This window comes from Eretmochelys imbricata, chromosome 2 (genome assembly GCF_965152235.1).
Source record: "Eretmochelys imbricata isolate rEreImb1 chromosome 2, rEreImb1.hap1, whole genome shotgun sequence".
NCBI lineage: Eukaryota > Metazoa > Chordata > Testudines > Cheloniidae > Eretmochelys > Eretmochelys imbricata.
In genome coordinates this window covers 185,733,136-185,746,982 of record NC_135573.1, presented here as the reverse complement: position 1 = coordinate 185,746,982, position 13,847 = coordinate 185,733,136, and the positions used below count along the sequence as shown (strand labels likewise).

Below are 13,847 nucleotides of genomic sequence, written 5' to 3'. Positions count from 1 at the left end.
ATAAAGGGGAATGATCACGTCCCTCGATCTGCTGGCAGTGCTCCTACTTATACAGCCCCAAATGCTGTTAGCCTTCTTGGCAACAAGGGCACACTGTGGACTCATATCCAGCTTCTCATCCACTGTAACCCCTAGGTCCTTTTCTGCAGAACTGCAGCAGACCCATTCGGTCCCTAGTCTGTAGTGGTGCATGGGGTTCTTCCATCGTAAGTGCAGGACTCTGCACTTGTCCTTGTTGAACCTCATCAGATTTCTTTTGGCCCAATCCTCTAATTTGTCTAGGTCCTTCTGTATCCTATCCCTACCCTCCAGCATATCTACCACTCCTCCCAGTTTAGTGTCATCTGCAAACTGGCTGAGGGTGCAATCAACGCCATCCTCCAGATCATTAATGAAGATATTGAACAAAACTGGTCCCAGGACCAACCCTTGGGGCACTCCTCTTGATACTGGCTGCCAACTAGACATGGAGCCATTGATCACTACCCGTTGAGCCCGATGATCTAGCCATCTTTCTAGCTAGCTTTCTATCCACCTTATAGTCCATTCATCCAGCCCATACTACTTTAACTTGCTGGCAAGAATACTGTGGGAGAACATATCAAAAGCTTTGCTAAAGTCAAGGAATAACAAGTCCACTGCTTTCTCCTCATCCACAGAGCCAGTTATCTCATCATAGAAGGCAATTAGGTTAGTCAGGCATGACTTGGTCTTGGTGAATCCATGCTGACTGTTCCTGATCACTTTCCTCAACTTGAAGTGCTTCAAAATTGATTCCTTGAGGACCTGCTCCATTATTTTTCCAGGGTCTGAGGTGAGGCTGACTGGCCTGTAGTTTCCCGGATCCTCCTTCTTCCCTTTTTTAAACATGGGCACTATATTAGCCTTTTTCCAGTCATCTGGGACCTCCCCGATTGCCATGAGTTTTCAAAGATAATGGCCAATGGCTCTGCAATCACATCCGCCAAGTCCTTTAGCACCCTCACACATCTCGGGCTGTATGAATTTAATGTACTCCCTTTCGGGCTGCGAAATGCACCCGCCACTTTCCAAAGACTTGTAGATGGTCTCCTAGCGGGATTAGGAGAATATGCAGTCGCCTACCTTGACGATGTGGCCATATTTTCGGATTCCTGGGCAGACCACCTGGAACATCTACAAAAAGTCCTTGAGCGCATAAGGGAGGCAGGACTAACTGTTAAGGCTAAGAAGTGTCAAATAGGCCTAAACAGAGTGACTTATCTTGGACACCAGGTGGGTCAAGGAACTATCAGCCCCCTACAGGCCAAAGTGGATGCTATCCAAAAGTGGCCTGTCCCAAAGTCAAAGGAACAGGTTCAATCCTTCTTTGCATCCAGCTCCACGGACTTGTGCTCATCCAGCTTTTCTAAACAGTCCTGAACCATTTGATGAAGCCGGGCGTGCCTGACCATGTATGATCAACAGGCCCAGGTCATTGCAAAGGGAGCGTACCATATCGAGGTTTCTCTGCACCTGTACCGGAGACCTGCCCTTGATGAGCCAGGTCTCCGGTATCTTTCCCCAAGGTACGGAAAGATCTGGACCCCCCCCCGGCGTCTGAGGTAAGCCGTTACAGGCGCCATGCATTTTTTTAATGCCCTGGGGGCCGAGGCCAAAGGGTAGCGCCATGAACTGGAAGTGGTGCCCTGTCACGAAGAAACGCAAGAACCATGTGTGTCCTGGAAATATGGAAACATGGAAGTAAGCGTCCTTTAAGTCGAGAGTGACGTACCAGTCCCCTGGACCCAGGGAAGGGATAATAGAGCCAGGAGATCATGTGGAACTTCAACTTCTTGGGAGATTTGTTGAGGCCACGCAAGTCCAGGATGGGTCTGAGGCCCCACTTGGTCTTTGGGATTAGGAAGTATTGGGAGTAGAATCCTCTTCCATGTCCCAAGGAACTGGCTTCACAACCCCCAACTGCAGGAGCCTGTCGACCTCCTGAACCAGGAGTTGCTTGTGAGAAGGGTCCCTGAAGAGGGACAGGGAAGCAGGGGAGCAGAAAGGTGGGGTATCCACAAACTGTAGGGTATCATCAGATTTCTACCAAGCTACTGTGTCCAGGACCCAGGGGTCTGAGGTAACCCACAACCAGGCCAAGCAGTAGAGAGAAAGGCAGTTGAGGAAAGGATGGGAAGGATCTGGCCAGCTGACTGGGGCTCCCAAGCACACCCTCAGAACAATCTCTTATGGCCCCCTGGGTGCTTAGCGGGTCCAGGCTGGGTTGGCAACCAAGAGAAGGAAGGGCAGTGACTGCTAAACCTGGTGTCCCTTCTCCTTGCAGATACCTGATGTGCTTGCCAAGGCCTCGATGGTGGTGGAAGCCAGAATGGCTTTCTGGCAGACTGCAGGGTATGCATGCCCAATGAGCAAAACATAGCTCTAGTGTCCTTCAACTTGTGTAGCCTGGCATCTGTTTGATTGGAGAAGAGCCCAACTCTGTCAAAGGCAAGGTCCTGAATTGAGGCCTTCACCTCCTGGTAAAGGCCCGCTGCTTGGAGCCAGGAGCTTCGTCGCATAACCACTGCCAATGTGACCGCCCTCATTGCTGAGTCCCAAGCCATTTGCAGGGAACATATGGCTGCTGAGGTCCATTCCTCTACCAGGTGTGACAAAGTTCTTCCTCTGCCTTGGTGGGTCCTGTGCTTATTGACGGATTTGCTTGCCTCAGAGGTTCGCGGTAGCCCTCAGTTTGGCCACTTTCATGGCTCAAAACTGCTGTTCACTCACTTAGCCTCATCGCTGGCCAGCATGGGGAAAAGGAAGAACAATCCCCGCAGTCTCTGCTGTGGACCTAGTGGATCGGGGAACAGGCCAGAGATCTTCCCCTCTGGTGGAACCCACAGTCCAGTTCAACTCCTCCGGTATCAAATAGGGAGTCAGAGGGATGGGGGGAACCCGGGCCCGCCCTCTACTCCGGGTTCCAGCCCAGGGCCCTTTGGATTGCAGCTGTCTACAGTGGCTCCTGTAACAGCTGCGTGACAGCTACAGCTCCTGGCCTCCTCCCAATACCTTCTTTATTCTCACCACAGGACCTTCCTCCTGATGTCTGATAATGCTTGTACTTCTCAGTCTTCCAGTAGTATGCCTTCTCACTCTCAGCTTCTTGCACTTCTTGCTCTCAGCTCCTCACACGCACACCACAAACTGAAGTGAGCTCCTTTTTAAAACCCAGGTGCCCTGATTATCCTGCCTGTCTTAATTGATTCTTACAGCTTCTTGATTGGCTGCAGGTGCTCTAATCAGCCTGTCTGCCTTAATTGTTTCCAGAAAGTTCCTGATTGTTCTGGCTCCTTCCCTGCTACCTTACCCAGGGAAAAGGGACCTACTTAACCTGGGGCTAATATATCTGCCTTCTATCACTCTCCTGTAGCCATCTGGCCTGACCCTGTCACACAGGGTACCACACTTCTGAGCCTGACCCTGAGAGAGGGAGTCCTGGAACTTCTGGAGGCTGTCTCAGAGGTTAAAATTGTATTGGCCCAGCAGGGCCTGATGATTCGCCACCCAGAATCGTAAGCTGGCTGTTGAATACATTTTTCTGCCAAATAAATCAAGTTTCTCGGCTTCTTTGTACTTGGGGGTAGAGGCGGTGGGGACCTGCTTATCCTTCTTGTTGGCTGCCAACGCAACTAGCGAGCCCGAGGGAGTGTGGGTATACAAGTACTCAAAACCTTTGGCTGGCACACCGGAACGCCCCATGCGCCTCAATACAGCCACGGTGTTGGCCACTGGCCTTGCTGCCACTGTGGTACTGTGGATGGCAGAATAATTTCTGGTGCCCAGTCCGATCACAGAGACCAGAGCGATGGGCTGAACTGGGCCTCTGCCCCAGAGGAACCACTCTCCAGTGACCAGGGAGGAGCCATCGACGCCTGGGTCTGCTTACTGGTTGTGGCTAGTGGTGTGCGCTGACCAGGTGTGATCAGTGGCTATTCTGGGGAGAACGGTCCCGGTGCCAGGGAGATCGGCATCAGTGGCAACGGTGCTGCGGAGACCGGTAACATGAGGGGCGAGTTGTTCCATGGTGTTGGCGATCGAGACCAACCTCTAGATGTGGATCCGTGAGAAGGCGAACGGTGCTCGTCATAATATGGGGAGCATCAACTTCGCACTGGGGAATAACGTCTCGGCGTCCGGGGTGGGAGAGTTTGGGCGATTGGCGGCACGGCTGCAACCTGCCACAGGATTGCTTGTCCAGCGACCTACAGCGCTCCCCCACCCCTAGGAGGGGTCTTAACAGCTGGCTTGCCTTCTCAGGGCGCCTTAGCTTGGTCCTGTGGCAACGGAGACATCACAGGAGATGGTTCAGACCTGTGCTTCTGCGCCTGGGCTTGCGATGACGATGGTGCAGGCAGGATGGTGGGTCCCATACTGCTCACCAGAATCAGTGACAGACCTTTAAGAGTGCTAAGAGCCCCAGCCAGGGAGGCATACTCTGGAGAAGGTTGGTGGACAGGCCCAATCCCTCTACTGGATGACCCCAGGGTCCTTCTTGCCTGGTGCTGGCAAGTACTTCTTCGCCTTCTTCTTCAGCACTGGTGCTGGCACCAAGAGGTGCGGGTGCCGTGGTGCACTGCACACGGAGGCCAAAGTACTCGGTGCAGCCTGCATAGAGGGCTCGGAAGCTAGGAGGAGAGCAGATTTCACCAGGAGATCCCTGAGGCAAATGTCCCTCTTCTTCTGGATGAGACACCGAAAGTTCTTACAGATCTGGCAACGCTCCTTGATTTGTGATTCCCCCAAGCACTTAAAGCAGCTATTTTGGGGGTCACTCACAGGCATAGGTCTGCCACAGACTGAGCAGGGCTTAAATTCGGGAGCTTGGGGCAAAGTGCCCGCTGGGACCTTAACTATCAGCTAACTATGCACTTAACAACTACTTAACACTAACTACAATCGAACAAAGGCCTGAAGTCCAATGGGAGAAACCGCTAGCTCTTGACAAGCAAGAGAGGTGCTCTGACTGACACCATGGACTGTAAGAAGGAACTGAGAGGGCGTGGGCTGGCAGCACCTGGATACCGCGGCATGAGCACAGCACTGTAGAGGGCACTACAGTCGGCCCTATGGGTCATGCTGAGGCAAGCTGACGGCCGCGCATGTGGGCGGGCGCACACCTAGAATGAAATCAACATGAGCAAGCACTCGAATAATAACTGGATACATAAGAACATAAAACAATCAACTGTACATAGTGCTTATTTACAAAGCAATGTTCAAAATGAAGCAGATGGAGTACGTAGGAACTTTCCAAGTCTCTGATGGAGTTCAGTTGCCTTTCTAATCCCTTGCCAGTGAGGACTCATTCTTAGATTATAAGGGTAAATTTGATAAGCAAATTTTTTGTCTGTAGAACATGCCAATTTGCACCAAAAGTGGCACGTATTTTACTTTTTTCCCCTCCAGAAGGATATTCCCCAGAACTCTCTACATTCCCTTTATTTATTCCATTGCCACTTCCCTGAAACAGGCTCAGTTCAAACACAGATACAAAGGTTTCTAAACACACTAAGATCTGCAGAAACTTTATACTTGATGGAAATTACACAAGTGTTTAATACTTTATCTCTGTGCCTCTAAACATTAGCACATTTAGCATACTATACCTTTTATAATATTTTCTCAAAGAATTTGAAGAGCAACTAGCAAAAGACACAAAAACTAACTGGAAATTTTTTTTTAAAGTACAACAGAAGAAGGAAGTCTGCCAAAACATCAGTGGAGCCGCTGGACAATTGAGGTGCTAAAGGAGCACTCAAGGAAGACAAGGCCATTGCAGAGATGCTAAATGAATTCTTTGCATCAGTCTTCACTGCAGAGGATGTGAGGGAGATTCCCACACCTGAGCCATTCTTTTTAGGTGACAAATCTGAGAACTGTTCCAGATTAAGGTGTTGATAGAGGAGTTTTTGGAACAAATTGATAAATTAAACAGTAATAAGTCACCAGGAGGTGATGGTATTCACCCAAACATTCTGAAAGAGCTCAAATATGCAATTGTAGAACTACTAACTATGGTATGTAGCCTATTGCTTAAATCAGCCTCTGTAACAGATGACTGGAGAATAGCTAATATAACACTCATGTTTAAAAAAGGCTCCAGAGGTGAACCTGGCAATTACAGACTAGTAAGCCTAACTTCAGTACCACGCAAACTGGCTGAAACTATAGTAAAGAACAGAATTATCAGACACACAGATGAACACGATGTCGGTGAAGAGTCAACAGCTTTTGTTAAGGGAAATCATGCATCACTAATCTATTAGAATTCTTTGAGGATGTCAACAAACGTGGACAAAGGTGATCCAGTGGATATACTGTACTTGGACTTTCAGAAAGTCTTTGGACAAGGTCCCACACCAAAGGCTCGTAAGCAATTACGGGATAATAGGGCAGCTCCTCTCATGGATCAGTAACTGGTTACGATAGGAAAACAAAGGGCATGAATAAATGGTCAGTTTTCACAGAGGAGAGAGATAAAGATTGGGGTCCCACAAGGATCTGTACTGGGACAAGTGCTATTCAACATACTCTTAAATTATCTGGAAAAAAAAGGTAAACAGTGAGGTGGCAAATTTTGCAGACAGTTCTAAACTACTCAAGATAGTTAAGTCCACAGCTGACTGCGAACCGTTACAAATTAGCAGTTACTACTCCAGAAAGATCTTAAGGTCGTCATGGATAGTTCTCTGAAAATATCTGCTCAATGTGCAGCGGAAGTCAAAAAAGCTAGGACTGTGAGGAACTATTACGAAGGGGATAGAAAGTAAGACAGAATATACCATAATGCCACTATATAAATCCATAGTACACCCACATTTTGAATACTGTGTGCAGTTCTGGTTGGTCCATCTTAAAAATCTATTAGAATTGGAAAAAATACAGAGGGCCAATAAAAATTATTAGGAGTATGGAACAGCTTCCATATTAGGAGAGATTAAAAAGACTGGAACTATTCATCTTAGAAAAGAGATTAAGAGTGGGTATGATAAAGGTCTATAAAATAATGGTGCGGAGAAAGTGATTAGGAAAGTGTTAATTACCACTTCACATAAACCAGGAGTCTCCCAATGAAATTAATAGGCAGCAGATTTAAAAACAAACATAAGGAAGTACTTCTTCACACAATGCACAGTCAACCTGTGGAACTTGTGCCAGGGGATGTTGTGAAGCCCAAAAATATAACTGGGTTCAGAAAAGAACAAGAAGTTCATGGAGAATAGGTCCATCAAAGGCTCTTAGCCAAGATGATCATCATGGACAAAACCCCATGCTCTCTGTGTCCCTAAACCTCTGCCTACTAGATGCTGAGATTGGACAACAGGGGATGGATCACTTGGTAATTGCCCTGTTCTGTTCACGCCCTCTGAAGCATCTAGCATCGGCCACTGTTGGAAGCTGGGATACTGGGCTAGATGGACCATTGGTCTTACCCACCATGGCCGTTCTTATCAGTCACTACTGCTTAACAGTAACAGACCACTGATAGTTTTTTAAAGAATGCTTTTGTAAATATCACTATAGGAATTTTCCAACTAAATCATCCCATAATATATATTTTACTAAAACTTGTGAATACAATCAATTTTCACTGGTGATTTTTTGACGGTGGTCTCTGATCAAAGTTTCAGAATTAATCATTTAAGAACTCTAAAACTAGTTATAAAAAGTGTATACTCTTGCAATAGTTTCTCAGAGGATCTAGCTTATTACAAACCTCTTTGAAATCTGACAGTATTAAAATAATTGTTCAGCTTTGTCTTATGGTAGTTAAATAATGTGGCAGTCACAGTCTTAATAAACTTGGAAGTTTCCCACCTGGAAATTTGCTTCAGTACTTAACAGGGAGTAAGCATTACTGTCCCAATCATTCTTCTGAAACTGTTTATATAGCTGAGGTTAGCCAACGTGTAAAACTTTCTTCGGGACAGTGTTTTCACAAATATACATACAGAAATGCTTTATACTTATAACAAAAGTAAGAGGAAAAGGATTTCTTCTTGCTTGCCTGTCAATTATCTGTTCCATCTTTCCAAATTCAGGATGGGGTCTCCAGAAGAGGTATGGATGGTAAGAGGAAAAGACTGGCTGTGCTATCTCCTAATCCACTGCAGAGGGAGACAAACCTGGCGAAAAGGACTTGTGGAGAAAAATGGCACTTGTTAACGTGGGTACCAAATTAGAGCTTGTGTCAGGGAAAGAAGCCAATGTGAAATGCTCTGTTAATCTATAAAACAAATAAGGCCTGGGCAGCCTCAAATGTTCCCACATGACTACATCAAAATGCCTCAGATTGACTTGAAGAAATGATCTCTAATGGTGAGAGGATATTGCAATTTCTACCCATTCAGTCCATGGCATGTGTACAGAAATTATCAGCACAGGAGCTCAATGTGATGCAGACAGCATTTTTTGAAATATAAATATTTATATGTAGGAGCTAGACAGACTACTAATTTATTTCACAAATACATCTCACTTAGTCACCAAATATCAATCTCCCATCATTAACCTGGAGTGGACTTTGACTGGCAACCTAAGCTCTGTATTCCATTACCAGTCCCCTAATCTATGAAACAGTGATATTTTGGCTATTTTCAACAGTTTTAGGCTGAGTTCATCCTGAACTCAACATTAACTTCCATAGTTTTGGAAGGTTTACATGAGATTGAAACAGTCCAGAAACATGTATTTGGGGCATTTGTAAATGACAAACATTTATTAAAGGTGCGTAGTGAAATTTTCAGTGTATAAGGTATTAAGAAGCATAAAGATTCAAATGAGGCTTGTATATCCTGTAAGTCCTTCTGAAAATCTTCCCTGTATTTAGGTAGACAAACTTTTTAAAATTATATATCATTCAATGAATTTTAAGAGAACATTTTTGATCAATGAGATATATCTTTTCAGTCTACAAAGTTGCATGCCTGGAAAGGTTGGGGGCAAAATTTACACTGGACAATTAGAAAGGTATTTATTTACAATTTATTTCGAAGAAAATTTTTATGAAAACAAACTAATTAAAAATTCAGTGGTACTAGACTATTTTATGATAGTTGCAATTGCAAAACTGGTAAGAGTTTGCTAAAATGGAAAAACACTAGTTTTCATTCTCCTGATAACCTTGCTGGTCACAAATTCCCCACTTTATTTCCTTCTTGCTTAGTTTAATGTTTACCATATTCTAAGTCTATGGCTCAAAAGATTTGACCTCGCCACAACAACATTACCACAACAAACAGAAAATTCCTGTTACCATTAAGCATCAAATACATTTATTGCTGCGTAATTCACCAGACTTACTCCTCAGTCTGGCTTTGCCTTGCATGTATTTGTTTTCAAAAGGAAAACATTATATTTGAAATTTATAATTGAGAATTCTTTTAAAATGCTTCCTTTACTGAAAATTGACAGTTGGGGTTTGTCTTCAATAGACTTTTTACCTTGAATTAATTTATTGCCAATTAATTCAAGGTAACTAACACGTTTGTAAAGGCTAGCATGGATATTCCTGAAATATTTTTTCCCAGAACACAAGTATTTAATCCTTATACTAGGACTCAGCCCTTAAAACACTGAAAACAAATCTGTAGTCTGTAGTTTTTAAAGGAACATTTTAAACAAAATTAAAAATCAACACAATTTAAGTTTACAGTGTGCCTTCAACAAATTACCCCAACTTCCTGGCTGGGGCTTAGGTTGAGCACAACACAACAATCAAATTTTATTTTAAGACAATTGGCATGTCAAATGACCTTTACATTTATTATTCTGACTCTGGATATATTGTGGTTTCATTTTTACATTCAACTGCAAAATATAGATATTCTACCCCCAAAATCAAACTTTTTAAGAACCACAGGTACAATACAATGTCTTCCAGCTTAAAAGTTTTGCATTATAACCTTACAAGGAAAGAAAGGCTATTAAGAGATGACATCATCCTTAGAACTATCTGAACTTTTTGCTGACCAACAACACTGTAAAATTTCTTTTCACTGCGCTACATCTTTATGTGCATTCATTAGAGATCTCCAGTTTAACATGTATAAGACACCATTGATTACAGTTGCAATTAAACCGAGCTAGCTTTTATTTACAATATAGGAAATAAAGCCCAAGTAAAGGATTATTGTAGCTTGTCCAATGTTAATGGGAGCAGCATGCATTTTTATTGTAAACTTCCACACTCCTATCCTATGATTAAATGAATATAAAACATGCTTTTCACAGGAAAGTGCATGCTCAGCAATCTGTTCCCTGTGACTAGCAGATATGGTCAAGTTGATATCAGGTCACTATTGATAAATTTAAAATGTTTAAAAAATTTTAAATTTATGTTTAGTTTTTTTAGGACATGGGATGTTTAAATATGGTGTGACACATGACTGTGGTCCAAGCTTCTTATAAAAACAAGATTTCTTTGTCTCTGTGAAGATAAACAATTCCTCCCCACCGCCAAAAAAGTAAAGAACCAACTTTTAGCCTTGCTATCTGTGTACCGAAGATAACATCTCTCTCTCTCTCTCAAAGGGACTGATTTTTATTTTTTTTTTCCCTGTCCACACCATTAAGGAAAAAAAGAGTTATAACATTAGGCCATAAACATATTTAAAGAGGGTTATTTTTGTAGTGTAAATAGGACAGACTCCATGTTCGGAAAGAATGGAAACAGCAAAGTCCTCCTGAGGTCAAGCCTTAAAAGAACAATCTTCAGAACAAACAGAATTAAGACCTTATACATGCACACTTATGAAGAAGGGTTAAAGTAGAGCTGTTAAACTGTAATCTGAGTGACAATTTTAAAAAAGAGGGGTTTTCTGTACCACTGAAATAAAGATAGCAAAATCCTTTATAAAAAATGGGATACTTAGAATGTCTAAAAAAGCAGCATTCCGCACACACAGCAATTATGCAGAATCTTTTGAAACCAATATTGGTGCCTATGACATGTATAATCTTTCATAAAAATATGATTAAATAAAACAGAAAAATAGCCCGTATACATTGTTAATTTTTTTTCAAGTAATGTTATGTACATTTTATTGCCAGTATATGCACAATGGTAAGCAAAGAACTATAAATACACAATGTAGTTAAACAGTAGAAAACAAAGAGAATGTTGCACACAAGGGAGGAGAGAAAGGGGAGACACTACTTTCCTGATGCAGCTGCTAAAAAAAGGGCCAGTGACAAATCATGAGAATTTTCCTTTTTTAAAGTTTTTACATACATTTCTACATTTCCCCCTGCCCAAAGAAAACAAATCTCTGCAACAACAGCAAACTGCTTCTTTAATAACCATGTCTCAACTTTCTCTGTCAGTTTCACTTCTGATTAAGTGAAAATGACCTCTCAAAGAATGTAATTGCAAGTATCCAGCTCCACTTTTATTCAGTTTTGTCTTTCAAGGTAACTAGCAATTGAAGTACACTAGCAGTTCCTTATATTTGGCTACATGATAAAGAACAGGGCTTCGAATACACAGTAGCAAATGGTGATTTGAAAAAATAATTAAAAAAAGATTTCTATAGACAGTTTTTCCACAAGACACTATGGGCAGCAGCTCAGTCAAAAGTAATCACCCTGAAGAAGTAGAGAGAATTTTAGTCTAGCACAGAACATCATCCTTGGCACTGCTATTTTCTCTCTTACCAGGACACATTTCCTAAAACTAGACCATACCATAGTAAAAAAAACCCCAGGTTCCATCATTCCTGGACAGGGTGCTGTTTTACCCCATCTCTCAGCTAAGTAGCTTGTTGATTACATCTGAGAAACAGAAGACATTCAGGGACATATATTTACTTGATTTTTGTTCTCTCTTTCCGTTATTATAAATACAAAGAAGCATTATTAACAATAAACTAAAATTTGAAAAATAAAACAACAACTTGAAAACATTTTCACGCCTTAAATCCAGATGGGTCTTGATGATGCTATTCAAGAAAACCATGCAAATAATTTGGTGCATCTTTCCCAATTCATCCAAAACATTTTTTTTGAAAAAGTGGCAAGATTCATAGTGCTTGTGATTCTCCCCCAACCCTAAAAATTCAGTGCAGAATGTTGTAGTGCTTTTAAAAAGACAACCAATGAACTGCACTGTTGTCATATACCCCCCCCACGTGAGTTACAATACAACACTACTGGTTCCAGCAACTAGGTTGAGAGGAAACATTCTAGTGATAAAGATAAATACATACTGAGCATGCTTGGGCAGAGCACTCCACTCTGAGGCATCCTGCTTAAAGAAAGGATGGTGACAAGGATGCTTCAGGTCCATCAAGTAACTGTTTTCTCTGCTGCTAGAAAGCAGGTTGTCACACTATCACCAGTTCTGCAACACTGGACCCTGAACTGGGCTGTCTTCCACATTAGGATGTGCTAGCTGTACTAGTCCTCTATTGCTCACACTAAATTCTTATTTATGGGACAAACATACAACCAATGAACAATATCACTTTCAAAGAACTGGATCAATCCAGTTTTTTTATGGGTATAATTCTCATATTCCAGAATATCCCAAACAAGATGCAAATATGATGATGTACCACCCACACAGTGACTGAGTCTAGTTGCAGTTCAGACTAGTCCTGCCTTGTTTCATATAATTTCTTCTTTCTAGGAAAGGATAGGATATTTAAACAAAACTGCAATAAAAATGGCATGTTATTCTGCAGCCAAAAATAAAAAAGCAAAAGAATTTAGATTTTAACTTTTAAAGCTTAAAGCATTCCTGTTTAATTAGCATTTTTAAAAATTCTTTTTAAATACAGTCATAACACTGGTAAAAGTTAATGGGAAGACACACAGAGGAGTGCGAACAGGAAAAGTGATGGATTAGATTTTTAAAATTTATTGTGTTTTGACCAGCTGATATTAATACTGTTTTCTCTTTGGATTTGAATCATTCTACTGCAACAGTTGCATGCAGGCTGAGGGGTAGCCATCAGTTTAAAAAAAGAAAAAAACCCAAAACAAAACAAAAAACAAACTGGGAAGGGGAAAAAAAAAAAAAAAAAAGAGTTCCAAAGGCGTGTGTGAGAATTTTCCTTTCACTGATATCAGAGTGCCTGTCCTTTCTTTAGGAGACCTGGTTCACTGTCGTCAGTTTCATTAGCTTTGTCCAGAAACATCTGCTACTGTGTCACCTGCTCCAGAGCCTGTTTGTGCACGTTTGATGTAAAGGTTCAATAATTTCATCTGCAGATTTAATTCAGAAATGCATTTGTTTAACATTTATCAGAAACAGTTTAATAGTAAAAATTCTAAAACAGTCTATCAGCACGGGTAAGAATACAGCGAAGAAAGTTCTAACTAAAGCTGAGTGAATAATGGTCTTTTTGCTTCGCTGGTAATTCTGAAACACCCAAAAAATTTTGTTTCAGGTCAAACTGAAAATGAATTTTTTTGGCAAATCAAAAAGTCTGAAAAATTTAGAGTAAAGTTGAAACAAAACGTTTCAGTTTAACCCAACATTTTTCATTTCAGTTTTGGGCAGTTTACAAAAATAAAGGACGAGAATCACAAAATGCCTGGGGGAGAGGAGAGGGGAGAAGAGGACCTCTTTTATAACCTCTAGCCCAGTGTACTCCTTGGGGAATTCTGCACCAAAAAATTAAAAATTCTGCCCACAATATTTTAAAATTCTGCAAATTTTATTTTTCAGAACAACACTATATAATCATGCCAGTTCCAACTGGTAATTTGTTTCAAAACAGCTGTCAGCAAGTATGTGTGTAACAATACAGACACACACAAAATTTCCCCCAGAAGTAGAGTGTTCAAGAAACCCCTACAATAACCCACTTCCTGTTTCT

The 13,847-nt window shown here is 42.1% G+C and overlaps 1 protein-coding gene across 15 annotated transcripts in view; it reads right to left on the bottom strand.

The window, feature by feature from the left end:
- Positions 1-8,741: 8,741 nt before the first annotated feature.
- Positions 8,742-13,847, bottom strand: part of CLASP2 (cytoplasmic linker associated protein 2) — a 276,272-nt gene continuing 271,166 nt past the window's right edge. For 10 of the 15 annotated variants that reach the window (XM_077811085.1, XM_077811091.1, XM_077811096.1 and 7 more), the window contains one exon: positions 8,743-13,230. In XM_077811085.1, coding sequence (XP_077667211.1) covers positions 13,144-13,230 — 87 coding nt within the window. In that variant the 3' untranslated portion in view covers positions 8,743-13,143. Of the gene's footprint in view, positions 13,231-13,847 lie in introns of all 15 variants that reach the window. The other 5 variants (XM_077811095.1, XM_077811084.1, XM_077811089.1 and 2 more) reach the window with 2 other exon arrangements.